At 48.8% G+C, this 26,114-nt stretch overlaps 1 protein-coding gene across 2 annotated transcripts in view; it reads left to right on the forward strand.

Annotated features, from left to right (window-relative positions):
• Nucleotides 1-26,114, forward strand: part of MGAT5 (mannosyl (alpha-1,6-)-glycoprotein beta-1,6-N-acetyl-glucosaminyltransferase) — a 302,502-nt gene that overhangs the window by 70,599 nt on the left and 205,789 nt on the right. For both annotated transcript variants that reach the window (XM_005868854.2, XM_005868853.2), the window contains one exon: nucleotides 13,853-14,220. In XM_005868854.2, the coding sequence (XP_005868916.1) occupies nucleotides 13,980-14,220 (241 nt within the window). In that variant the 5' untranslated portion in view covers nucleotides 13,853-13,979. The remainder of the gene's footprint in view (nucleotides 1-13,852; nucleotides 14,221-26,114) is intronic.

A 26,114-nucleotide genomic window follows, 5' to 3' on the forward strand; every position in this document is an offset into this window, starting at 1 on the left:
GACCCCTGTGAAAGGGTCGTTCGACCGCCAAAGGGGTTGCGACCCACAGGTTGAGAACCGCTGCCCTAAGGGATCAGTCAACCATTCGACCAGTCGACCGTTTGACCAGTTGCTGTGATGCGCACTGACTGCCAGGGGGCAAACACTCAATGCAGGAGCTGCCCCCTGGTGGTCAGTGTGCTCCCACAGCGGGAGAGCCACTCAGTAAACTTACTGAGCGGTGGCAGGCACAGTGGGGCCAGGATGAGCAGGAGCGGCAAGGCACCCTGCCTGGGCTTGGGCTCGGATTCCTCCCGGCTGCCTGCCAATTTGGATTCACGCACTACTACATCAGTAGACAATTGGGGAAAGAAGAAATAATACATATGTACAATGGAATATTACTTGGCCATAAAAAAGAATGAAATCTTAGCAGTTGCAAGTTTGACATGCTTGGACCACTATGCTGTATACCTGAAACCAATACAAAATAATACTGAATTCAAGCTGTAATTGAAAAAAAAGAAAAGAAAAAATAGTCTGAGAGTTCTTGAGGAGAGACTACTGTATCCTCTGACATCCCTTCTGCCTCCTGTTTCAACTTTTAAGGACCCTGTGATTACCTGCAGCCCAGCTGATTAGCAGCCATTAATTCCGTCTGATACCTGAGTTCCCTGTTGCCATGTAGTGTAACAGGTGCTGGGAGTGGGGACAGTGACTTATTTGGAGGGCCACTATTTTCCTTTCCCAAACTGTCTTATTCCTTTTTGTTTTGCTTACCTTCTTATTACCATGTGTTCCAAAAAGGATTAAACATATATTACAGAGGATAAAAATACATTTAAAAATAAGGAAAGAAAATGAGGCAAGGAGAAAATCAGAATAGGAAAGTAAGAGTCAGGAATGAAGTTCAAACTCAAAGTAGATACCAGGGTACTTCTTGGGAGTGGACTCTGATCTGGGCCATGAGCTTTACCTGGCAACTCTCTGGAAGAGAGAAGCACTGTCATTTATATTCTGCTGTGTCAATGAGTAAACCCTGGCCAGGTATTCAGATGCTCAAATGAATATTCTTTCTTTATTTTTTTAAATATAATTTTATTGATTTCAGAGAGGAAGGGAGAGGGAGAGAGAGTTAGAAACATCAAGATGAGAGTGAATGATTGATCGGCAGCCCCCTGCATGACCCCCCCCTCCCCCACAGTGGGGATCGAGCCCGCAATCCGAGTATGTGTCCCCAACTGGAATTGAACCCTGGACCCTTGAGTCCACAGGCCTACACTCTATCCACTGAGCCAAAGCAGCCAGGGGCAGATGAATATTCTTGATGGCTATGGTGAAAGAAAAGTAAGTTTTGTCTCTAGGTCCTCCTGGATACATGAAGTCTAATGAGCAAAACCTTTGCCAGGTTTATGGTAAACCCAGCGACATGGTTCACCTGGCCATTTCCTTCTTTCCTTCCTCCCTTCCTTCCTTCCTTCCTTCCTTCCTTCCTTCCTTCCTTCCTTCTTCACTGCTTTCTCTTTTAGGTTAAAAATGCATTTCTCTGAAGATTTCTTTTAAGACATGTGGTTCAGGGCCAGGCCAGATCCAGGGGTTAGAAATATCTAGTGTGGAGGTTCCCACCTGGCGGTTCCCAGTGGGTGAAGCTTGAGGGTGTCCTGAGCTTTTATTGTGAATGACAGTGATGTCTGTTTTCCAATTTCTAGTTTTGAGGGTCATTAAATACAATATGCATTGACATATATGATCTCAATCTCTGATCCCCCTTCAAGGCAGAAGAGCATGAAAGCCTGCCAGCATCCGTCAACCTTAGATTGTGGTTAGTGACATTCAGAAGAGTGCTCTGCATAGCAGCCCATGAAGATGACATGTTATAATGAAAATATTTATTTATATCTCTAATGGACTGTTGGTTAAAGACAGGATGCATTAGGAACATTCAGGTCAAAATAGAATTATTGAGCATTATGCTGATAGTTCCGTCATTTTCCAGATTATTTTCCCTCTAGCCATAGTTGCATTTATCTGATCAGAATTCTTTTGGCATGTCTTACAGTATCTTTTTTTAATTAGTATTTAGAAAGAGAAAATATTATGACTGGTATATACTAATGTTTCTCTTTAATCTATTAGGATTAAAGATTCAGACACCTGCAATGTGTTATTTGTGGAGAAAGGCTTTCAAAATCGCTCCCGCAAACCACCTGTTTTTTCCTGAGAGTATTTAGAAACAAAACAGAAAAAATATAAAAATAAACTTATGGGGTTTGGAGATGCCAGTTAATCACCCCCTTCCTCCCTTCTGGCCCCTGCACTAGAGGAAACAGAGGAAGGCAGATGGAGATTGAAGCACATGGGCAGCTTTATTAGAGTAAGACTGAGTGGGAAGATGTGTCTTTCTGACCCGCCCCAGATGGAATCCACACATCTGCCCAGATCGGGGCCAGGCAGTGTGGGTGCCCCCGTAGGGTAGGGAAGCTCTGTCCCCTTAACATGCGGGGGCAGGAAACTCAGCAGCCCCCCCTCACCAGCTTAGATGCTGTCACTCTTCCCCACATGGCCCATGAGTGCTCTGATGCAGGAGCAGGAACAGTCACTCTGGGGTTTCTTCCTGAGAATGGAGCACACATTCTGCATGAAAGCATGTCCAGGTAGTAAGTAAGGAGTCCTCTCTTATAAACCATTGGTTTCTTTTTAAATTCAGATGCAAGAAATCCAAATGTTGGGCAGTGTCTTGTCTAGTTTTGATGCCAGGGCTGGGAATCAGATTACTGTCTGGTTTTGAATATACATTTGGTCTCTACACCAGTTGTATACTATGAAGATGTAATTTTGGAATTGATTTTGTTGACCAATCATCCTTTTCCCCACAGAATTAAATTCTGTATGTCAGAGGATAAATGGACAAAAAGTAATTTTTCATTGATCATTTTGAACATTATCAAAATGAATGAACTTCATAAACTTTAATATCTTGTTTCAAAAATGAAATATAATTTTACTTTAATCTATCATATATAAACATTAAGAAATCATTTAAAAGTTTGTAATGGGTGAGAGAGAGAGAGAGAGAGAGAGAGACTGATATATGAGCTCATTTGTCACAAAAGGTTTGGCCAAAGTCATCCTAGAACAATGGATGGATTTTGGATTTTGTATCCCTTACATATTCTCCAAATATAGTTTATTTCAGCAAAGCTTTGAAAGCTCTCAATGGCCATAAAGTTTTGATGTGCCTGGGAAGATAACAGAATTAGAGGCATGTCCAGAAACCTTATTGGTTGACGTCATGTTATACAAAATTAAGACACCTAATGCTGATTGATGCTTACTCAGTTGAAGGCTGTTCCACTTTGAAGTCAACTGGGAAAGTAGTAGTGATTGTTAAGCAGGTGATACCACAACTAAATTCTGTTCTTTAGAGCACTTCAGCAATTTTAAAACAACAAAAACTCAGTAAAACCCTGATAACATCTAACGGAGCAGTGTAGAGTGTATGGTGGGCAGCTGCATGGAGTAATTTGCTTTTAACAGAGTTAAAAGTTGTGCATCCAAATCGTGTCTTTGATTTTAGCATATAGGATTAAAACCTTTAACCTAGAAAGCACGGCCAGGTTTTCTTAGACGCAGTCCTAGTTGACAGTGATAAAACCATGCTGTCTGCATGCATAATTCATATCTCAGCTGGATGCATTTTACAGTAACTAGGATTGTCCGTAAGACAACTGGTTCTACTGCCCTGCATCCATCTCACTCAAAAGTGCTACCGCAACTAAGTTCTGTGCACATTGCAAAAAGGAGGGAGCTACGCCATATTCTCCATCATCCCGCACTGGAAATTACCATCTGATTTGCCCTTATTCTTACTAACCTGGATAAAAATATAAAAAGCAGTAGAGTTTTAATGTGCAAACAAATACCTGGGGATCTTGTTATAAACACCAGTTCTGGGGTTGGGTCTGAGATTTGCTTTTCTAACAGTCTACCCGGTCATCTCAATGCTGTCGGTTCACAGACCAGATTTTGTGTAGCAATGCTAAAGAGGTGCTGGGTGCTAGAAGTGTGGGTAGACATTGAGGCCATTAGGGTAGCCTCAAACAATTGCTCATTTTTGGAGTCAATACCAAGAAGACGTTAATAAAAGCCCTAACAGTCCCGTGTGATCCTCCACAAGTCTTCCTGGGCAGGGTGGTGATCTCACAGGGCTTCGAGGTGGATGAGCTCTTCCTGAAAAGCTGCCTCCTTGGGCAGGACCCCTTGGGCACTAGCCTGGGAAGACCAGCTCGCGATTCTTTAAGGAGAAATCCAGTGTACCTTGCTGATGGCTTGTCTTGTAAGCCAGTGGATCTACATTGTGGAGAGCAGAAAGTTTAAGTGAAATATTGGAATAGATCCCATTTTGGGTCTTACTAGATAGGACCCATAGAGTTGGTACAAGGAATATTAGTTCTTGGATGTATTAGTTCTCATCTCTAGCTGTGCATTAAAATCACCTAGGCAGCTTATAAATAAGAATACCCCTGCTTGGGCCACACTTCAAATGAAGTGAATCAGAATCTTCCGGCATAAGACCTGGGCATTTATATTTTTTAAAAAGGAGCCCAGGTGATTCTGAAGTGCATCAGGTGGAAAGGCCCTGGTTTAGGCACTCCTTAACTTGGAGGGCAGAAAACTCTTCTGAGGTGCTCCGTGGTCGTTTGACTTAATTCAACAGTTTTGTAATCCAAGGGCTTGTGACCAGATCCCAGTCAGGCTGACCCAAGATATTTGCAATATTTATGAGAGTTGACCTGGGTTTATAAATTGGTAGGCAAGTGAGTTTATCCACCAGCATTCAATAGTTGAGTCCTTCCCTAAGAAAATTTAGAGCTGGGGCATTACGACCCAGGATCTGCCAAAGCTTGGGGCCTTGAGCTCCATGTGCAATTACTGTCACCGTTTTAGAAGAGATGGAAATTCATTACAAGGTTTAGATGTGATCAGCCTTTGAGTAGCCACCTCAGATTGTGTGTGTATGTACATGCATATGTTCGCACTTTGTCACATCAGCTAATTAAAAAAAAGATTTGAACCTGGTGCTGTATGACATCAGGTGCCTGGAGGGCTGTCCCATTTCTGCCGACAGGCCAGCACCCAGCTTGTCCCTCTGCAGGTGGAGGAGAGGGGTCCAGGGCTGGGGTGACTGGCTTGTGAGGTTCTGGGAGCATTTGTTGAATAATGAGCTTTATCTTGAGGGCATTACCCCACTTTTAAAGATAATTTTGATAGTTTTTGTGACGGTGGTTTTTTCGATTGCTGGGGCCATTTTGGGCCTGTTATCACGCGTGGGTATTTTCTAGATGGAGTTGCCAGAAATCATCCGAGAAAAAAGTGCATTTTATACGTACCATGACATTTTCTTTGTGGCTTTACCGTCCTTTGGCTCTGAATGAAAGCAAATCTTTTGAGCATTTTCTTCATTCAGCACTGCCGAGCTCCACCTAGCAAATTTACACACTCTGTGAGCTTTCATAGGCTACTCCTTTCTTCCTCCGAGTCATTATCGACCTGTCATGATGCATGTCTATGGTTTCCTGGGCTGGGAGCCAGGTGACAGCCCTTTCCCTGTTCAGACTGCTTGATGTAGCATCATCCAGGTTTGGTCTTCCCAAAGCCTTATCTGTGCCTGTTGGTTTTATGGACGAGGATCTTGGTGGAACAAAGCCCCGATGCTCCGTACTCATTAGTAAATGGGCACAGCCAGCCTGGGAATGAGCTCCTTGGCTGGTGCCAAGGTAGTGCTGTCACTGAAGGATGTGGGAGAAACTAAGACTCATCTGTCAGTCATCTTGAGACAGCACCAGGAATGGGCCCCTCTCATCTCTCTGTGGCCTCTGGTTTTAGCACAGGGCTCAGTGCCCACTTGTCTTCAGGCCTTTGGTTGACTCCTGAGTTCACCTTCGTGTTCTGCAGGCTAGTCCCGAGGGCTGGCCTTCTGTGAACCCCTTCCTGTGGGGTAGGTTCTACCAATTGGTAAAGACAGTGGTTCTCAACCCGGCGCTTTTATCCTGCAGGGGACATTTGGCCATGTCTGAAGACAGTTTTGATTGTCACGGTTGGGAGTGGAAGGTTCTCATGGCATCTAGTGGCTAGAGGACGGATGCTGCTTACTGTTCCTCAGTGCAGAGGCCAGCCCTGCAAATACTAGTAAGAATTATCTGGCTTCAGAGGGCAGTTGTGTCAAGGATTGAGAAACCTGGGTTAAATGGGTTTATTTCATTTTTTAGGGACCTATGCTTTTTGTTTTTGTTTAGTGTTTTCAGAATTCTTGGAGTTGCTGCGGTTTCATTTTTTGTTGATGGGAAATTCTGTCAACTGTGAAGAACCTGTAGGCCTTGCGAATGAAACTGACAGGGCATGTGAAGCTCAGATCTGATCCAGCAGCACAGCTTCCTTCTCCTTTGTTTCCTCTCTCCGTTGTCCACCTGCCAGTAACGTGCACACCCAAGAGGCCAAGTCAGAATGAAAGCGCCAAACCTTCCTTTCTGTTTTCCCTCCCCCTTGTGCCCTCTAGTGGAGATGGCCATACATGAAGTTGCCAGAGGTTGGCTGGGAGGGGGCAGAGAGCAGGAAGGAGGGCCTGTTCTGGAAAAGGAGTCATTAGCCTGAATACAGTATTTGAACATTTGTTTTGCTCTTGACACCAGATGTGGAGCCCTGAACCACACGCAGTGGACTTGTACATGTGAGGAAATACCCACTCCAGGGGGGCGGGTTCCTATCCTGCCCACACTAGGAATGCAAGTGTAGCCTAATGAATGAACTCTCTGGACATAGGCCTGCTGGGGTTTGATCACTTCACATGTAAAAGAGACTGGGCCATTCAAAAACCCATTAAGCCCTGGCGGGTGTTTCTCAGTGGTTAGAGCCTCAGCCTGAGCACCAAAGGGTCTTGGGTTCAATCCCCTGTCAAGGGCACCTACCTGGGTTGTAGGTCGATCCCCAGCTCCAGTTGGGGCTCATGGGGGAGGCAACCCATCGATGTGTCTCTCACATCAATGACTCTCTCTCTCTCTCTCTCTCTCTCTCTCTCTCTCTCTCTCTTCTCTCTCTTTCCCCCCTTCCACTCTCTCTAAAAAGCAATGGAAAAAATATCCTTGGGTGAGGATTAAAATAAATAAATATATATATATAATATTCATATAAATATATTTATATATATCAAAACACAGACATTAAAGGCCTCTCCACAACACAGGCCATTACTCCTATATAAGACCAGGTCTGCCAGCTGTTTATGGGGCTTATAATAAAACCAGGATAAAAACTGAATTTTTTAAAAAAAAGCCTTCCTAAGAATACCAAAGGTGTGTTGTTTTAGTGAGTGTCTTTCAGCTAGTGACTCAAAATAAGACTCGTTCTGCAAGTTCTAAAGAGAATAGGCTGCTCTCACCTAGAATATGCTATTTCTGTTTATAGAGAAAAGCTGTAGAGTTCGTCAGAGGATGAAGCTTTGACGTGGGGTGGAATAAGCTGTAGAGGTTTCCAGGTCTTGGGTGCAGGGATTCTTTCAGCTTCTTCTTACCTCCCTTTAGTCTTCCTCTGATTATCTTGGGTGATCAAGGATGAAAGGAGCAGCCTCCATGAAGATCTCCCCACTGGTTTCTCCTCCCATTCTCTGTCTTGGGCATTTTTGTTCCTTCAATCACTGCCTCTGCTAGAATTTTTTCTGGAGATTTTCCCTTCTCCTTTTTTTCTTTTAATACCTGTCCTACCACCATAACCACTTCAGTTAAGCCCATCTGTTTAAGGGCACAGTGATTTTTCACTGCTGTGTGGTGAGATCTTAGGGTTAGGGCTTGCAACGGGTAAGGTGCAGATAGTCTCAGAGAGCCAGGTTCTTTGTGGTTCACACCAGAATGAGGCCTTGGAGGTCATCGCTTATTTGTGTTCATCTCATTTCCACCATCGGGTCTTTTCCTCTGGCAAACACTTAAATACATCCACTGTGAGCAAGGTGTGGCCGCTCCTGGCAGTGCCTGTCTTTGGGGTGTTTACAGCCCCCATAGGAGAGATTAATTAAGGTAAGAAGCTACCCAGAGCAGCCTGCAGTGAGGGCACCAGGAGGACAGGCTCTCCCCTGTCTGGGATGCTCCATGCAGAAGGCGGAGTCCAGCTGTGAGAGGGTGGGGTTCCCACCATAGCAGGATGAGCAGAGCAGACTTGGGATGAGGAGAAGACAGGTGTGAAGTAGTTCGAGTGGTGCATGGTCAGGACAGAAGAGGTGCGCTAAGGTGGAGCAGTACTGTCCCATGTGAATGTTGGATCAGCAGCGGTGACGCATCTGCCCTGTGAGGCTATTGGAAAAGGTCAAATCTGTGTGGTTGGGGTTAGCATTGCTCCTAAAGCAGCGGTTCTCAACCTGTGGGTCTCGACCCCTTTGGCGGTCGAACGACCCTTCCACAGGGGTCGCCTAAGACCATTCTGCATATCAGATATTTACATTACGATTCATAACAGTAGCAACATTACAGTTGTGAAGTAGCAACGAAAATAATTTTATGGTTGGGTCACAACATGAGGAACTGTATTTAAAGGGCCAGAAGGTTGAGAACCACTGTGACCTAAAGGAACAGGCATTTCCCACTGCATGCATTCCCTGAAGACACAGGTTCCAATATAAAAACTGGGCCTTGGATGGGCACCTGAAGGAACTGCATCATCAGTCTGGTTTTCACTCCCTTGGAACTGGGCTATTTTGAGGGTGTTGTCGGGAGGTTTGAGAAATTGGCATAAGGCAGGCAGGAGCTGTCTGATGGCGGCCTCTGAGGTTGTTCCAGAGCTTGTAGGAGCAGCTGTGTCTGAGCTTGTAGGAGCAGCTATGTCTGTTGAGCTGGTGGCAAATTCTCTATGTCAGTTCCTTCTGTTGCAAGGCCTGTGGTCTACCCTTAGTAATGGTACAGCCAGGCTGTGGCTATGCTGTGGGGAATGGGGGGTAGGGTCTTTGTTGGGCCCAGGAGGCTTCTCTATACTTCTCCAAGTATAGCTCCTCCTCCACCCCCAACTTCGAGGTGGGCTCTCTCTTTCGCTCTCACTCTCTCTCATAACAGCTTTATTGAGATTTGATTCATATAGAGTTCTCTCACTTCAAGTGTGTAATTCAATGATTTTTAATATATTCACAGAATTATGCATCCATCACCACACATTTCAGACCATTTTCTTTACCCCCAAAATAAACCCCACATGCCTTAACTGTCACCTCCCAGTACCCCACCCCCGAGTCCTAAACTACTGCTATTGTACTTGCTGTCTCTGTGGGTTTGCCTGTTCTTGACATCCTATATAATAAAAGCCTAATATGCAAATTGTTTGACCAGGAGTTCCACCACTGGCTATGATGTGTGCTGACCACCAGGGGGCGGCATGGAACATGGTGGGTGTTGGCAATATGGAGCTGGCAGTGGAGGCGCTGCCGACCCCTATGGGCCCCAATGAGATTGAGACCATGGCAGGATAGTGGAGCAGGTGAGCAGATGGTCCCAGGCCAAGGCAGGTGCGAGCGGGGGCCTGATGGCCCCACAGACAGTGACCAGCGGTGGCGGTGGGGGATAGGGACCCCGCCTGGCTTCCAGGCGCTGAGGGATGGAGGGGGCCTGGCCCCAACCGATTGCCCTGCAGATGATGACCAGTGGCTGGCAGGCCCTGATTGCCTGATCGGGGCTGGGCCCTGGGCTGGGACGGGGAACTGGGGGTGGGTGGTGGTGACCAACCTCCTGTGGCACCCAGGCAGGGGGCTGCGACCTCTCACCGGCTACCTGGGGGCGGGAGTGATGGTTATGGAGGTACGGTGAGAATGTGGGGTGTCCACCGAGCTTCCTTTCACTCCCTCTGCTACTCTCCCCCTGGACACCAGGGCTCACGCACCGGGGAAGCCCCCACACTCAGGTGCCGGGTGCCCGTGAGGAGCCCGCCCCACACCCAAGCAGCCTTATTCGGGTGAGCTGGGGGGCAGCCACCCGGACCGCAGGGACCGGTTGGGCTCCCTGTGGGTTCGGGCTCCCTGTGGGTTCGCGCAGGAGCCGGTCTGCGAGGCCGGCCAGGAGAGAGCTGGTGCCTGTCTGGCTTCCGTGCAGCGCTGCTGGGCTGCCCAGAAGCCCATGCTGCTCCTGGCCGCACTCACTGCATCTCCACGTGGGGACTCGGGTGCCATGACTCAGGGCGATGGGGGCCCGGAGGCCCAGGTGCTGCCCAGGGCCCAGAGGTCAGCTGGGACCTGCCCTTCCATGCCAGCCGCTCACACTTTGATCCCCTGCCAGGCCTAGGGACCGCACCTGTGCACGAATTTCATGCATCAGGCCTCTAGTTTCATATAAATGGAGTCAAGCGTGCTCTTTTGTGACTGCCTTTTTTCACTTCCCATAATGTTTTCAGGGATCATCCGTGTTGTAGCATGGTATCAGTACTTCATTCCCTTTTATTGACAATATTCCATTGTATGACTATACCACATTTTGCTTATCCATTTGCCAGTTGATGGACATTTGGGTTTTTCATTTTTAAAAAAAATCTATTATGAATAGTGCTCCCATGAACGTTAGTGCACAGATTTTACTGTGGACATATGTCTTCATTTTTCATGGGCGGATTCCTAGGAGCAGAGTTGTCTGGGCAACATGGGAACTGTGGGCTTAGCCATTTGAGCAACTGCCAAACTACTTTGCACACCAGCTGCACCCTGTCCATCCCCACCAACATCCTCAACACTTGTTCTTATGTCTTTTTCGATGATAGCCATGCTAATGAGTGTGAACTGGCATATCGTTGTGGTTTTGTTTGCATTTCTCTAATGGCTATTGATATTGAGCAGCTTTACCTGTGCCTTTATATTTTGAATGAAGAGAACTGACACATTTCCTTGCCAAAGATCTTTGACCATGTTTGGGAAGGTGGAGCCAGATATTGTGCTGAGGAGTCAATGGGGAAAGGAAGTGAACGTTGCTCTTTCAGGAAGCACAGGAATAGAGGAAATGTGTGAGGGTGGCTAGTGGCAGCGACTGATCTGGCAGCTTGACTTGCTGCGAACAGACTCGCTGTAAACTTCTTTCTGGAGGAGAACGGACAAAGTCTTGGCCCTGGGTTGTCATCGCTCCTATTGGCAACAAGGCTTCAGAGATACACGTCTCGTCCTCTCTGTGCCTGTCAGATCCACTTGGCTGGAGGCTCCAGCTGTTGGAAGGCCCGGAGCAGGCAGATTCTTGTCCCGATTGACCACTTTTTAATCACTGTTGTTCTGTGGCCTCTTGATTAATTGTGGGGTCATTACTGATGATCATCATTAGGTCTTTCCATGACACCACGACCCTCCGGTGAGGACTAAGGCCTCCTATTACTATAGATGATAGAGGTGCCTCTCGAATAATAGTTTTGCAAAGTCTTTTAAAAATTCAATCTTTCAAAAGGAATTGTGTAGATGAATTCTAATTCTCTGTGTGTGCTGTTTGTGTGCTGACAAAGTTGCAGTTATTTCAAGCTATAGATGCCACTGGAGAAAAGAATATTTCTGGTCTTTCTATAGTCACTTATAATCTAGGCCCACAATATCCAGAACTGCATTCTAAACTCAGAGATAGGGATTTTCACTTCAAATTTGTATGACTGAGCTGGAATTATTTGACCTGGGCTGGGTTTCTGGACCACCTATTTGCCCCCTGAATGCACCCCTGGGTGATTCCGACTCGCCCCGAGGCCACGGCAGAGAAGTGCCCCTTCTATTGATGCCTTTGGCCCTTGGCCTTTTCTTTGCTTGCTGCAACTTTGAGCAGTGCCCTCAGGAGATTAATCGAGGAAGCAGAGTGACTTCCTGTCTGAATGGGGACAGGTAATTCCTGTCAGCATCTGGGTTTCTTGGTAGGGCCCCCAGACTGTCTTTCTTGGTAGAGCACCTCCTGCACTCTCTGGGGAAAATCCCTGCAGCCCTGATGTGAAATCCACTCACTGGCCTGGGTTATCGCCAAGGAAGTGTGGCCACTTCCAGAGGACCTGGGGCAGCACCCAGTCAGCTGAATGACTTCTAGACATCAGCCCCTCGAGGGCGGGAACCCTGTCCCATTCATTGCTCGGTCCCCAGGGCCGGTGGGTGGCCGGAGTGCTCAGCATCTGCTTGTGGAACTGATGTAGGAAGCAGCCATGGCAGGTGCTGTCCAGCTGGTCTGCACTTAGAGGGGCAGAATCAAGGGCATGGTGCCCAGATGACTCTTCACTTAGTCACCAGCTATTTTCTTGTGCCCCTGAGAAAATATGCAGGCGAGTCCCTTAGAGGGTCCCCTGGGGTTGCACACAGGAACAGCCAAGGCCAGCAGACAGTGTCCTAAACCTGCAGACCAGGAGGGAGCCCCCTAGGCTGGCGCAGTGGGGAAGGTGGTCTGATGCTGGTGGGGCTGCAAGAATGGGGAAGTCTGGATTGTCAGTGTGACCGGGCAAGGCCAGCAGGTGGGGGAGCAGGTCAGTGAAGACAGGAGCCTGCGAGCATCTGCAGGGCTGCGGTGATGGCAGACCAGCAGTGCCGAGGGCGCGATGGCATGGAGGAACTGACAGCGGTGATCCAGTAGTGCCAATGGAATTCGGGCCACCTGGTGTTGCAGTGTGGTGGTGTGGCACGATGAGGGCAGCCCTCTGCCTGCATCAGGGGCTCTTGAATTTGAGCAGCAGCAGAACCACCCTGAGGACTTGTTGGAGCACAGGCTGCTGTCTCCCTCCGCCTGCCCCCAGCGTTGCTGACTCAGCAGGCCCGCAGTGGGCCCGAGATTTGCATTTCTCACTTTGCTCCTGTTGCTGCTGAGTTAGAGACCCCACTTTGAAAACCACTGGCCTAGAATTTTCTGTTAAGTGCCAATAGTAAATGTTTTAGGGCCTAAAACATTTAGGCCTTTGAGCTACATAGGATTTCTGTCACATCTTCTTAGTCGCTTTTCGCAACCCTTTTAGCATGTATGAGCCATTCTGGGCTGTGGATGAACAGGCTGGGCTGGTGGGAGTGGGGGCACAGGGAGGCAGGGTCTGGTTTACTGCCCCTGCAGCTCCTTGTATTCCTCACTATGTGATGAGCAAAGGAAACTATGCCCTTTAACCTCATTTTGCCAGATATGAATGAAACAGCCACAGGAAAGCAGGCTGTCGCGTGCCCCACGCTTCCTGTGCCGAAGTGTGGGAGTGAAAAGTGCGAGCAGCTTTCACTCACGGTAGCTAGAACGGAAAGACTGCTGGGCATCACCCCTGTCATAGCCTGTGTGCTGGTGCCTGGGAGAGGCCACCGGGTGGCCCCGAGAGAGAAAGCTCATCTCTGGACGTTGCTAATGAAAGCTGGCCATGCCTAAGTAATGCGGGGGCTCTTTCCCTCCCTGTCCCATTCCCCCTGAGGGGCATCCACTTTCTTGCTCACCTCTCCAGCTGCATGCTCTGATCCTCTCCAAAGCATAGAACAATGACTTTGTAAGCTCACCTTACATATGCACAAAAGTGCCGGGCGGTGATAGGACTCCACCCTCCACTTAGGTTTCTGCTGACATTCAGTCAAATATCCTTCCATCTCCTCCCCACTTTGCACAACAGACTTCCTGTTTTGAACTTGATCCAGGCTGGAACAGCCCTGCTACACCTGTTAACACACTCAGACGCCCGTTTCCTCCTCCGTATTTGTACAGCTTTTTGTCGCCTTGCCAGATTTCCCCTCTTAGCTTGCAGATCAAGAACCGTAAGATACCATACCGAACCGGCAAACTAAAAAAAAGGAAGTTCTCATTTTAGAGCTAATTTGAGTGAAAACAGGGCTCTGGTTTCTTTTACCGTGTTTTGCCATGACCGCTGAGCTAACTTTTCTCCTCCTCCACAGCAGGATGGAAGAGAGGAGAGGAAATCGGCAGACGCAGGAGCCGGAGTGAGACGGCCGAGCCCACCATGAGCCCGGGCCTCCCTTCTGCGCTTTAAGAGCCAGCGGCAGGTGAAGTCGCCAGAGAGCAATGGCTCTCTTCACTCCATGGAAGTTGTCCTCGCAGAAGCTGGGCTTTTTCCTCGTGACTTTTGGTTTTATTTGGGGCATGATGCTCCTGCATTTTACCATCCAGCAGCGGACTCAGCCCGAGAGCAGCTCCATGCTGCGTGAGCAGATCCTGGACCTCAGCAAGAGGTACATCAAGGCGCTGGCGGAGGAAAACAAGAATGTGGTGGACGGGCCGTATGCCGGGGTCATGACTGCTTACGGTAAGTGCTGCACCTTGGGGGCTGCTTGACCCAGCGTGATTTTGCTTCCAAAGGACCCCAGAGGCTCTCAGACTTGGTCTTGTCGTGGAGTGAGTGTGTTCCTTGCCATTGCCTTAGTGGCAGTGAATTGCTCACAGAGGGACACTTTTAAAAAGTTTAAGCAGTGTCCCTTGGGAATGTCTCAGCTCTGGTACACACTGACACTCAGCGCTGGGAGCAATAGGGTAGGCAGTTCCATTCTCCTGCTTGTGTTTGCAGCCAGCGCCTCCTCCCTCAACACATTTCTGGATTGCATGATCTCATCTGGGAGTATGATCAGGAAATGTAGAAAAGTATTCTCATTATCTTTCCCTAAACAAAACTTAATTAGAACTGGTGGATTGAGGTAAGGAGGCTGGGGAAGAGTGGTCCATGGATGCCAAGAAACACAGAGCACTGTGTGCCTCCCCTTGGCCAGCATGCAAGACATTAGGGCTGCCTGCGGCTAATAGCTTTAACCTTTGGCTTCTTCAGAGATTATTACTCTTGTTTCTTGCCCTTGTCACTAAGTGCCCAGCTTGAAAAGAAGTCTTTTTGTACTTGTTGCTTTTTTTTTTGGCAGGTACTGTAAATCCTTTTTGAAATGAGGTTGAGTAAAAACAAAAAAACAAAAAAAAACACGTATAGAATTTTATTTATTTTTCTTTGGCCAAAAGTTACACTTAATATAGAAAAAGAAAAAGTGGAAACCGAGACCAGCAAAAATATAGTAAGAAAAAAATAAAATCACCTAAATCTATGCTAGGAAATAAGCACAATTAACATTTCAGTGCAGATCTTTCTGATACTTTGTATATGCAAATAATTATAAATATACAGATATATAGAGATGCAAAGTACTTACAAAAGCATGAGTATAAAGCAAAAATTGCAAATAAAATTTGGATCATTGTTTTCTAGAGAAGCCACTTCCCTTGGGGTGACCCATTGTTCAGTGATAAGTCTAGTCATTGGATGGAGACTTCGGCAGCCTCAGGGTTTGAGACCCTGAGATATAACGTAAATGAGAAATGAGATGGGATTGGGTGAAGGAAAAGATTGGTATTCCGCCGAAACCGGTTTGGCTCAGTGGATAGAGCGTCGGCTTGCGGACTGAAGGGTCCCGGGTTCGATTCTGGTCAGGGGCATGTACCTGGGTTGCGGGCACATCCCCAGTAGGGGATGTGCAGGAGGCAGCTGATCAATGTTTCTCTCTCATCGATGTTTCTGGCTCTCTATCTCTCTCCCTTCCTCTCTGTAAAAAATCAATAAAATATATTAAAAAAAAAAAGATTGGTATTCCATCTTGGACCCAATCATGTGATTCCTGGAAATGTACAGCAACAGGTGGAAGCTGGGTTCAGACACAGGAAATCATGTTCAGCTTTACATATATATATGTGTGTGTATTTCTTTTTGAAAGGATCCAGCAAATTTGGTTAGCTTTTAATATTGCATATGTATTCTTTTGGTAAGGAGGAAATGGTTCCTTTTAACATACAATGTGGAAATTCTTTTTCAGTGCCTACTATTTGATCACATTGTCTGCTTTAAGATTTGGCAGTGTCTGTAGGCATTGGCTCTTAATTTGTCTACATAAAATACCACTTTTTCTGATCTGATGGATTAATAAAAGATTCTATTTTGAAAGCCTATGTTGAAAAACAACTAGGTTGTTTTTAGAGGGCGCATTTTTAAATTACTCATTGACTTTGATCTCCTCTAATACACGGTGAGGCAAAGGTAGGTTTACAGTTCTTCATATGGAAAACAATACAATCTATACTAATAACAGAGGGACATGCAAATTGGCTGGGATGCCATCACAAAGGGCACGGAGAGGAAAGGAGAGCAGATAGGCAGTTAGGGGGATCAGGCTGGCAGCGGAGAGCAATTAGGCCCATCAGGCCAGCAGGGGAGCAGTTAGGGGCGTCAGGCAGGCAGGCAGGTGAGTGGTTAGGAGCCAGTGGTTCCGGATGATGAGAGGGATCCTGGATTGGAGAGGGTACAGGCCGGGCTGAGGGACCCCCTCCCCTGTGCATGAATTTTGTGCACCGGGCCTCTAGTAATCTATAATAATCTATAATAATAAAAGCATAATATGCAAATTGACCAACTGAACAGAAGAACAACCATCTGGATGACCATGCTATGACACGCACTGGCGCCAGGCCAGCCAAGGCGGGTACAATGCGATTAGTCAGGGGGCCCCACCATCGCCCCGCAGAGGGAGGCCCAGGCCAGCCAAGTGATCACATCCCACCCCTGTCACCCGCAGAGGGAGGCGATTGGTGACTAGGGAGGGGGGACAGCACTGCACCAATGGTGAGCAGTGGTAGTGGCGGGGGCAGGGCCAGGGTCAGCTGCCGGCAGCCAGGGGAAGGAAAGCCCCAATAGGCCCTGATCGCTGGCCAGGCCTAGGACACTACCCAAGGGTTCCTGGATTACAAGAGGGCACAGGCCGGGCTGAGGGACACCCCACCCGTGCACAAATTTTGTGCACCGGGCTTCTAGTTAATAAATAATAATACAAATATAAACTCTGGTTTTCTCGTACTAACAACTATAAACCTACTTTTGCCCCATCCTGTATTTCCTATGTATATTAAGCAAACCACCAGAAGAAATAAATAAAGCAGATTGTCACCATTGGTACTACCAGTATGTAATCAGTGTATAACAAGTAAAACACATGCTGTTTTCAGGTTTCTGGTTCAGTGTATTCCATGTTGGGAGAAAAGGCGAGTAGTCGGTAGTAATTTCCTCCTTCTGTTTATCTCAGTCTATCAAATGTTTTCCATGGGAAGGAGGAAGCACATGAATGGTAAATATAGACTTTCAGTTTCTCCAGTTTTGACTGTTTTTGGTTCTTGTGTACTGCTAAATATTTCACAGGGTAGGCTTCTGCTATGCTCTAACGCAGCGGTTGCCAATCGGTGGTCCGTGAGGTCCAAAAGGTTGGCAACCACTGGTCTAAAGGACAGTGATCTGGTCTCAGATTTTCAGCCTCCCAGAGATGTTATGTTTTTGTTTTTGTTTGTTTTAAAGAAAGTTACCAACCCCCCAGAGTAGTCTGTTAGAATTTCAACCACCTTTTAATCATAGGACTTTGGAGCTCAAAGAAATTTTAGAAATTTTTGTGTTCTTCTTCCCTTTACAGATGACCCTTAGCAAAGTAATTCTTTTTTCTTCCACAAAACCCACAAAGAAACAACCACACAGGTGCCATCAGCAAGTCTTAACTCACACTACTGTTTTCTGTCATCTAATCAGCTTGACATGTCAATCAAAATGGTCTCTGGAGCTGAGTTTCTAGAATTTAATTGGACTGTGCTTGTGTGCTTGAAGAATTGGGATCATTACGTGGTGGGATCCTAAGTCAAGGTTTCTTCCCTCGGCATCAGTGACATTTGGGCTGTATAATTCTTTGTTGTGACGGGCTGTTTGTGCATTATGGGATGTTTAGCAGCATCCCTGGTGTCTCTACCCACTGGACACTAGTAGCACCTCCCCAGTTGTGACAGTAAGAAAAGGTCTCCAGATATAGGGGCTCAAAGTCCCCCTACCCACCTTGGAGAACCACTGCACTTAGGGTGGGAACAGCAAGCACCGTCTGCCAGCATCTTTTCTGGGAGTTCTCGAGTGAATAACTGGTTCTTGTTCTTTAAAACCTGCCAGCCTAGCCTTGTCCCTGGGTTCCAGTTCTGGGCACCCACAGCTGGATTGAACAAGGTGGTATATTGCACATCAAGTGCTGGGAAACTGGAGAGCCATCCTGGTGATGGCGCTTCCTCTGCAGTTTGTCAGCACCAGTCATGGTCATGTCAGCGGTTGATTGATGTCACATGTCACATGGAGATGCAGAGACTAGAAGATGGTCCACTGGTTTAGCTGGTGGAGTGGGGAAGAGGAGGTGTGAGTCATTGGTTTGCAGTCTCTTTTTCTCCCACAAATGCAGTCCAGGTGCAGAGCACTGCCTAGCTATCTGCTCTGGAGGAGTGAAGAGCTGATGCCATGGCTGGGATCTGTCTCAGGTTTGAATGAATCCACTTAATAGAAACAGAAAAATACCCTTCCTTTTCCTGTTCCCACATCGGTATAATCAGAGACTCTTAGTATGCTATAAGTGGGTTTTTACTCTGGGGCAGATGTTTGAAAAACAGTAGTAGCTGATACCAGATTATTATTGATTTATTAGAATCCCTGACTTGAGATCCCAGAGCAGCAGAGTTTGGGTCAAATTCAGACCTCTGCCTGTTGTGCAATTAAGATTTTATAGAAACACAACCTCTCCTATTTGTTTGTAATAACTGAGAACCATGATAAAACCAGTTTTTATTTCACAGAGCAGGTAAAACATGGTGACTCCATCCTTCAGTAGTGACCATAGTTCATTCTAAAACACTCATCTGGTTTGGTTTGTCCTTGACTAAATAATTCCTCAGGACTCCCATGGTCTAAGGCAGCATTTTCAACCTTTTTCATCTCATGGCACACATAAACTAATTACTAAAATTCTGTGGCACACTAAAAAATATATTTTTACCCATCTGACAGAAAAAAAAAGGTATAATGTTGATTCATTCATACCGAGTGGTTATTGTGTTGGCTGGTGTCATTTTCTTATTTGACAATCTAAGGGGAAAGAGGTCAGTATCCCCAACCAAGTAGTCGGGTACTGCATGTTTTAAGAATTCTTGCGGCACACCGGTTGAGAATCTCTGGTCTAAGGCATGGGCAGCGTCTTGGAACACAGCATGCCCCTTTTTGATGTGCTGTCTGAATCTGCTTTTGAGGTACAATGTCAGAGCTGAATAGCTGCCACTGAGATGACACAGCCTAACATGTTTCCTGTCTGCTCCTTGGGCAAAAATCTCAGCCCCTGCTCTGGACAGTCCCGGGGTCAGTCTTTCTGCCTACAGGATATTTTTGGTGTCCTCCAGACTCCTCGTTTTTGCGTTTGAGTTCATTAAGACCTCTTCACGAGGCACCAGTGCTGCGCTTTTTGGTCCCCTGGAAGGGCCTCTGAGCAGCACGTCCAGAGCTGAGTGGTTGGGGGTATGGGCTTTGGAGCCAGCCAGTTGGCTTTGCCAAATAGCAGCTGTTGGCTGGGGCCCTGGTGGCAGGAACCACTGTGGAGTGGGAGGTCGCTCCCTGTCTGCCAGGTCAGTGTGAGGCGTGAAGGAGGTGCTGCGTGCTTGCTGTCTGTCAAATTTGACTTGGCCTCAACCCTCAGAACTTTTCAAATAGTACCTCCCTGTCCCCATCCTTTTTTGGTGATTGGAAAAGAGACTTTTGAACTTTTGGGATTTAGTGATTCAAAAATGGTGACTGGAAGATGTCCCAGCAGCCTGTGGAATAGTGGGAGCATTCATTCTCGGGGTGTGGCCGGCATTTCCAGGGGCGGCTCTGTCACTCCTGAGAGGAGCTGGAGCCAGAGCCCTCTGCAGGCCAGCCTCACAGCGTCTGTCCCCCAGGCCAGCCAGCAGGGCCATGCCTGTCCGTGACTTTGGTGGATCTGCGTCATGAGTGGTGTCACTCGCCCTAGTCAATGCCGTTCTTGTTTCTGAGGTGAACTGATCTCTTTCTCCGATGGCCTGACCCACATTCTGATCCCCAGTGGTCACCTCTTATCTAACAGGACAGGCCTGGTCCACTTGTGTCTCTCAGTAACCGGAATGGAAACCTGGGGTGATCCACCCACTTATTAACCCTGCTCTTTCTCATCTGTTTGCCTCGCTGTGCTCTGGACTTGTCACCAGCACAGGCTGAGGTGGATGTGCCTCCCACCCCACCCCCAATATCCCATTTTCCTGCTCCCCTTAACCTCCAGGTCTACACGCCTGCGCTTCCTTACCTGCCTGCCCCGCCTTACCTTCTGTTCCCTGCATTTCTTGGGCCTAGACTGCCCCCTTGATTGGCTGTTATCTATCAAGCCTGGCTCTTTGGCGGATGTCTGTGCCATTGGCTGGTGCATGCTAATGCCCTCAGAGTTTTGTTGCTACAGCTGGAAAGAGCTGGGCAGGTCCCTGTTCTTGTGGAGGCTGCATTCATATTGGAGGCAGAAATAATAAACAAGACCATGTCAGATAATCAGAAATCCCAAGAAGAAAAATGACCCAGGAGATGTGCCCTTTTTTTTTTCTTTCTTCTTTTTTTTTTTTTTTTAGTTTAAAGTGAAAAGTGAGTTTATTAGTGAAGCTGTGAGAGTGGAGGCTACTCCACAGCAGCCTAGATGTGATTTTTTTTTAAGAGTACTTAAGAGCTACTTTGGATGAGAAGGTCAAAGAAAATCTCTCCCAGGAGGTGACACCAAGGAGCTGCTGGGCAGGATGGGAAGAGGGAGGTTGAGACAGAGCGGCCAGCAGAAGGCAGTGTGTGGGCCTGGCAGAGGCCTGCGTGTGCACTTCAAGTGGAACAGGGGCTGCTGCAGCTGGAGCAAGTGAGCAGGAGCCTGTGGAAGCTGCTGTTGGCGAGGGCAGCAAGCAGGGGGCCATGTGGGCTGTGGCTCTCAGTCTGATGGGAAGGGAGGGAGGTGAGGGGGTGGGAGTTCTTGTGGCGGAGCTTGGGCTTATTTTCTACTGTTACCTCCAGGGGGGTGCAGGGGGTATAAGGAGGAAGGAAGTTCTTCTGTTTCCTTGAGGTGGCGTGAGGAACAGGGTAGGGCTTAGGTTGCTGGTCAGGAGCATGGTGCAGTAGCTGCCTCAGGTGGCCTTGGTTGGCCTGGAGGTGCCCATTTTCAAGACATTAGCACCATTTTCGGTTGGTTCTGCTCAAAAGCCAAAGGGAAGCTCCCCCCGCAAGCCCCCCCCCTCTGCCCCCCTCCCAGGGAACGTGGGCATGGCTGCCTGAGGTTCCTCCGAAAAGGTAGCCCCTCCCCTGAGGTGAAGACCTAGGCCACCTTGTGAGAGTCAGACCAGCACTTCTCCATGTTCCATTCCACATCTCCTACCAGAAAGAAGAAAACCTTCAGTTGCATTTCATCAGATAGAGAAGCCTCTACAGGGTTTTCACTGTTTTCCTTTTGCCTCTTCTGCAAGGCTGGTGCAGGGCTGTTTTTGGAGGGCTGGCTCATGTGGAAACAGCATCACCAAGGCAGAGCCCGTGCCCCGAGGGCAATGCCGCTCTGGCCTGGAGCTGCAGGAAAAAGCCAGCTGCTCCGTGTGTCTGTGCAGGCCGAGGTTGCTCCGTGGTGACATGGCTGGTGTGGTTACAGGAAGGGCTTTGTGCTTTAAGAAGCTTAGAACCCAAAAAAGAGCCTCTCTGAGGCTTGGGGCTTTCCCAGCAATGCTGCTGTGGTAGAGATCAGTCAGCCCAGCATCCGCCCCCCCACACCCCCCTGAGCCATCCCCAGCCAGCATCCCAGCTCAGCCCAGCATCTCCCCCTCAGTACCCCCAGCCCAACACCCCCCTGCCCAGCATCCCCTGTCTAGCATCCCCGCCCTGGGCCAGGATGAGGTCACAAACACACCAGCCAGTCCCAGAGTGGAAGAGGACCTGGGAGTGTTGGACAGGAGTGTAGTCAGAATGGAGGTCTCTGGGAGGAGCTAGAGCAGTGGTTCTCAACCTTCCTAATGCCGCGACCCTTTAATACAGTTCCTCATGTTGTGGTGACCGCCAACCATAAAATTATTTCGTTGCTACTTCATAACTGTAATTTTGCTACTGTTATGAATCGTAATGTAAATATCTGATATGCAGGATGTATTTAGGCGACCCCTGTGAAAGGGTCGTTCGACCCCCAAAGGGGTCGCGACCCACAGGTTGAGAACCGCTGAGCTAGAGTCTCTTTGCCACCTAGGCTCCTTCCTCCATGCCACTTCACGTCACGCCCTGACTTCAGAAGGGAAAGCATGTGTGAGGCCCCAAAGCTGGTCTCCTCACTGGCCGGTGGCCCAGCTCCTCCTGCCTTGCTCTGTTTTGGTGGTCTTTTTCCGTCAGGACTGTGTCACCTAACGAGCTGGCCCCCCTTCTCATGTCTGCCTGGGCAGCGCAGCTGTCTTCCAAGACCGGCTGTAGGTCTGGCTCAGCATTTTCCTGTGCGAGTCTCTGCGCTGCTCCTCCTCCCTCAACAAGCCTCTCTCCAGAAGGCCTGCCCCTGCTCTCCCTGTTCTCGCTCAGAAGTGGGGCCCAGTCCTGTGCCATCCCTTCACTGAAGCAGGTTCCCCCTGCTCCATCCTCACTCCTCTCATCACTTAACTACCTAGCATCCCATGTATTGCATTTTGTCATCTCTCTCCCTCGCTTAGAATGTAAGCCCACAAACACAGGGATTTTGTCTCATTTTGTTCCCCAGAGCTGAGCAAGTGCTTGGTGCACAGTAGGAGCCAGGAGTGAATAGCCTCACCCACCCCCACCCAGGACTCTGTGTACCACACTGTTACAGCTGGGGCTGCTTTGAAAGTCAGAGCAATGTTTTCAGTGAGACAGGAAACGAGAAAAGATTCCCTGTGGATTCCATGCCTGGGAGGCTCCAAGTGGCTATTTTGCAGGATCCTGTCATGGGAACTGTTGTTTATGCTGGAAAGCAGTTAGAGAGTGATTATTTATATTATTTATTTATTTTAAATATTTTATTGTTTTTCGAGAGAGGAAGAGGTAGAGAGAGAGAAACATTGATGTGAGAAACATCGATTGGCTTTCTCCCTTACATGCGCCGCCCATCTCCCTCCCCCCCCACCAGTGATCAAACCAAAACTCCGGTATGTGCCCCAACCAGGAATCAAACCCACCATCCTTCAGTGCACAGTGCACGGGATGACACTCCAGTCCACTGAACCACACCAGCCTGGCAGCCAGAGCTAGAGAGTGTGTATATGCGGCTCATGCGAGGGCTCCTTACTAGATGGGTGACCTCGGGCATTGATGTTTTGAGAGCTTGCTTCCTCTTTAGTAAAATAGAGGATATAATACTTACCTCATAGGGTTGCTATAAGGATTGCATGTGACCAAGCTAATTAGAGCACTTAGATTAGTAGAGAGTGTTTGTTACTGTGAGTTATCACTAACCCCAGCCTGCACGTACCTGCATCTGTTACCAGCCAAACAGAACTGCCCGGTAAACCTGACATTGTTGATTCACTTGAGCCTGGGCTTCAGGAACCTCCTTATGTGGCTGCCCTTAGCGGGTGAGGCCCAGCCAGACAGGGAGGAACACTCGGCCCCACAGGAAGGCAGGCTTGCCACCCCCTCCGACCCAACAACAGGCTTACCCACCAGAAACTCCGGCGGCTTTGAGAACTGCTTCTCCGGGTTGAGAACTGCTACTCTGACCTCCAGAGAGAGGCTGTTGGGCTCCTCACTGGGCCCCTTTCTAAAGGTGTGTTAGCTCCACAGTGTGACTGGCATTTTAGAAACAGGAGATGTGATGGTTATTGCCTTGTTCAAAAGAGACGGTTTCCTCTGTGGGCCCTGAGATAAGCCGGGTGAGGGGGCGTGTTAAGGGGCAGTTTCTGGTATGGATGGTGAGCTAGGAGTAGGCTGTGCTAAGGCTGCCCTTTGCTTCTAGGGAAGATGCCCTGGAGTCAGGAGGGGGAACTTGGGCAGTGGTGGGCTTGACCTCCTAGAGCCCAAGTCCTTTCCTCCTCTGTAGAGGGCTAAAGTGCTCGTCCTACTCGGCAGCTGGCTAGCTAGGAAAATTGGGAGAACGGCCAAGAACTCCATTCTGGATATTTATAGATTCCATAAAGCACTTGATATCATAAAAAATAAAAAAGAAAGTGCTCTATACCCCCAAACCCAGAAAAGGAGCATCTATATAATAAAGAGCCAGGGTCGTAACGTCCACAACGACCGAAGGCTTGGCCACGCCAGGCTGGGGAGCTGAGGGAGTGGGAGCTGGTCCATCAGTGGCAGCGGTGACTTGGCAGCGGCTGAAAGGCAGACCTCTTGGTCCCTCCTCCTGGCCCTCAGACTCCAGTCAATCGGTGGTGGAGGCGGGGCAGAACTGGGGACTGGCTTCCTTAGTAGTCCTCTAGGTTCAATCTCAAGAGGACAGGCCAGGCACCAAGGGGCCAGTGCTGCCTGCCTACAGGAATGTGGCCTCGGGCACTGCGGCTGCTTCCCCTCCCTAGACGCTCCGCAAGGTCACTTGAGCCGGCCCTGCTCCAGATGAAGTGTGATCACTACACACGGATAAATGTAGTAAAAAAATAAAAACCAATGGCCAAGGGCCCACCTCCACGAGCTCACGGGAACCCCTGAGCACTGGGCACCCCGACTATTTTAGGGACTTCAGGTGAGCAGGGGACGCAGAGGGGTCAGGAAACCTCCCTGGAAGTCGGGCGGTAGGTCTGATTGCGAATCCATCTGTCCTGCCGTCTGCCAACAGCCACCTCAGCGGAGAATGGGAGAACAAAGGGAGGGGGAGGTTCTGCAAACCCCAGAGGGAATCCAGGGTCCCAGGTACTCTGCCCCACCCGCTGACACTGGCTATGAGGGCACTGCAGCAGCCAACCAGCCTCATCCTCCTCCCCCCCCACCCCACAACACACACACACACCTACTGGCCGCAGACGCAGGGAGCGCCCTTTCTGAGGGGAGACGCCCACCAGGTATACAGAAGGTATACAGAAGGCGCTCAGCGAGAAGTATGCCGAAGGAAGCCTGATTCAAGAACACCCCCATGCTGACCACCCACACGGAAAACAGCGTGTGATAAACATCATGTCCCCCAGACGCCTGAATTGCCTCAAGAGGAAGATGCTACAGACCCTGAGCCGGAAGATGGGGACTGAGACAGAAGATCTGGGAAAAGCAGGGCTGCCCCACCTGCTCCCCGTCCCCCTCCCTGTGTGAAGCGCCTGCACCGCCGCCCTTGGTCAGAGGCCTGTGAAGGAGTGAAGAACTGTGGCTGTGCTGTGGCTGCGCTCGGCCTCCTGCCCTCGTGGATAAGCAGGAAACATATTTACGTGCCAGAATCTAAAACCCTCTTTATCGGCAATAGCGCAAATAATGCAAAACCCACACGTGTTTCTAAACAGCACTCTGTCTGGCTGCGTGTGAACCCAGATCGAAGGCTGCTCTCCGCCGAGGAGGCTGCAAAGGCTGCTCCTCTCTCGAACGCACCCAACCTGGAGAGGTTTAAAGAGAAAAGGAGATATAAATAAAACAAAACAGCAGCAAGCTCTGAAGCCGCTGCCACTGCTGTCAAATCCTCCACGCGGTGGTGACATCAGAGCCTGTTTCCCCGTGCTTGGGGCTCAGACAGCTGAGCCGCTGACACCTGCTAAGTAGCCTGGCACGGGCCTCATCTACCCACGGCCACTTTCAACCTCCTGCCCGCTCCTGGAGCCAGTGGGCTTGCGGATGGAGGCTTCTGTGTTAAAGCAACCCTGTTGGTGCAGCACAGACACGTGTGGGCTTTTTAAAAGATGAGAACCCCTAACATCCCTTCACAAACGTGTTTTTAACTGTTCTGAGATCACGCTCCCAGCCTTGGCAACTCTCAAATAGGCCTCAGTGATTCCACTTGCCCGATGCAAAGACTGACCCGGGTTTCACAGAGACCGAACCCTCGGCCTGGAGCAGACCGGGAGAGAAAAGCAGGGTCTAATCGCAGCTCCCATGGCAGTCAGTGCTGGGTCGGTGTGGCAGAAGTCAGTCCTGCAGTCATTGAACATAGGGTCAATTAATATCTCTTTGAGAGGAGTTGAGAATATAAAATACAGTGTAGAGCAAATACTTATATTATTTCACATAAAACTCTTTTCAATTAAGATATTTTTCTTTATTTTAAACTAGAGGCCTGGTACACAAAAATTTGTGCACTGGCGGGGGAGGGGGGGGTGTTCCTCAGCCCCACTTGTGCCCTCTCACAGTCTGGGACCCCTTGGGAGATAACCACCTGCTGGCTTAGGCCCGCTCCCCGGGTGGCA

The sequence above is a fragment of the Myotis brandtii genome, unplaced genomic scaffold (genome assembly GCF_000412655.1).
Source record: "Myotis brandtii unplaced genomic scaffold, ASM41265v1 scaffold278, whole genome shotgun sequence".
NCBI lineage: Eukaryota > Metazoa > Chordata > Mammalia > Chiroptera > Vespertilionidae > Myotis > Myotis brandtii.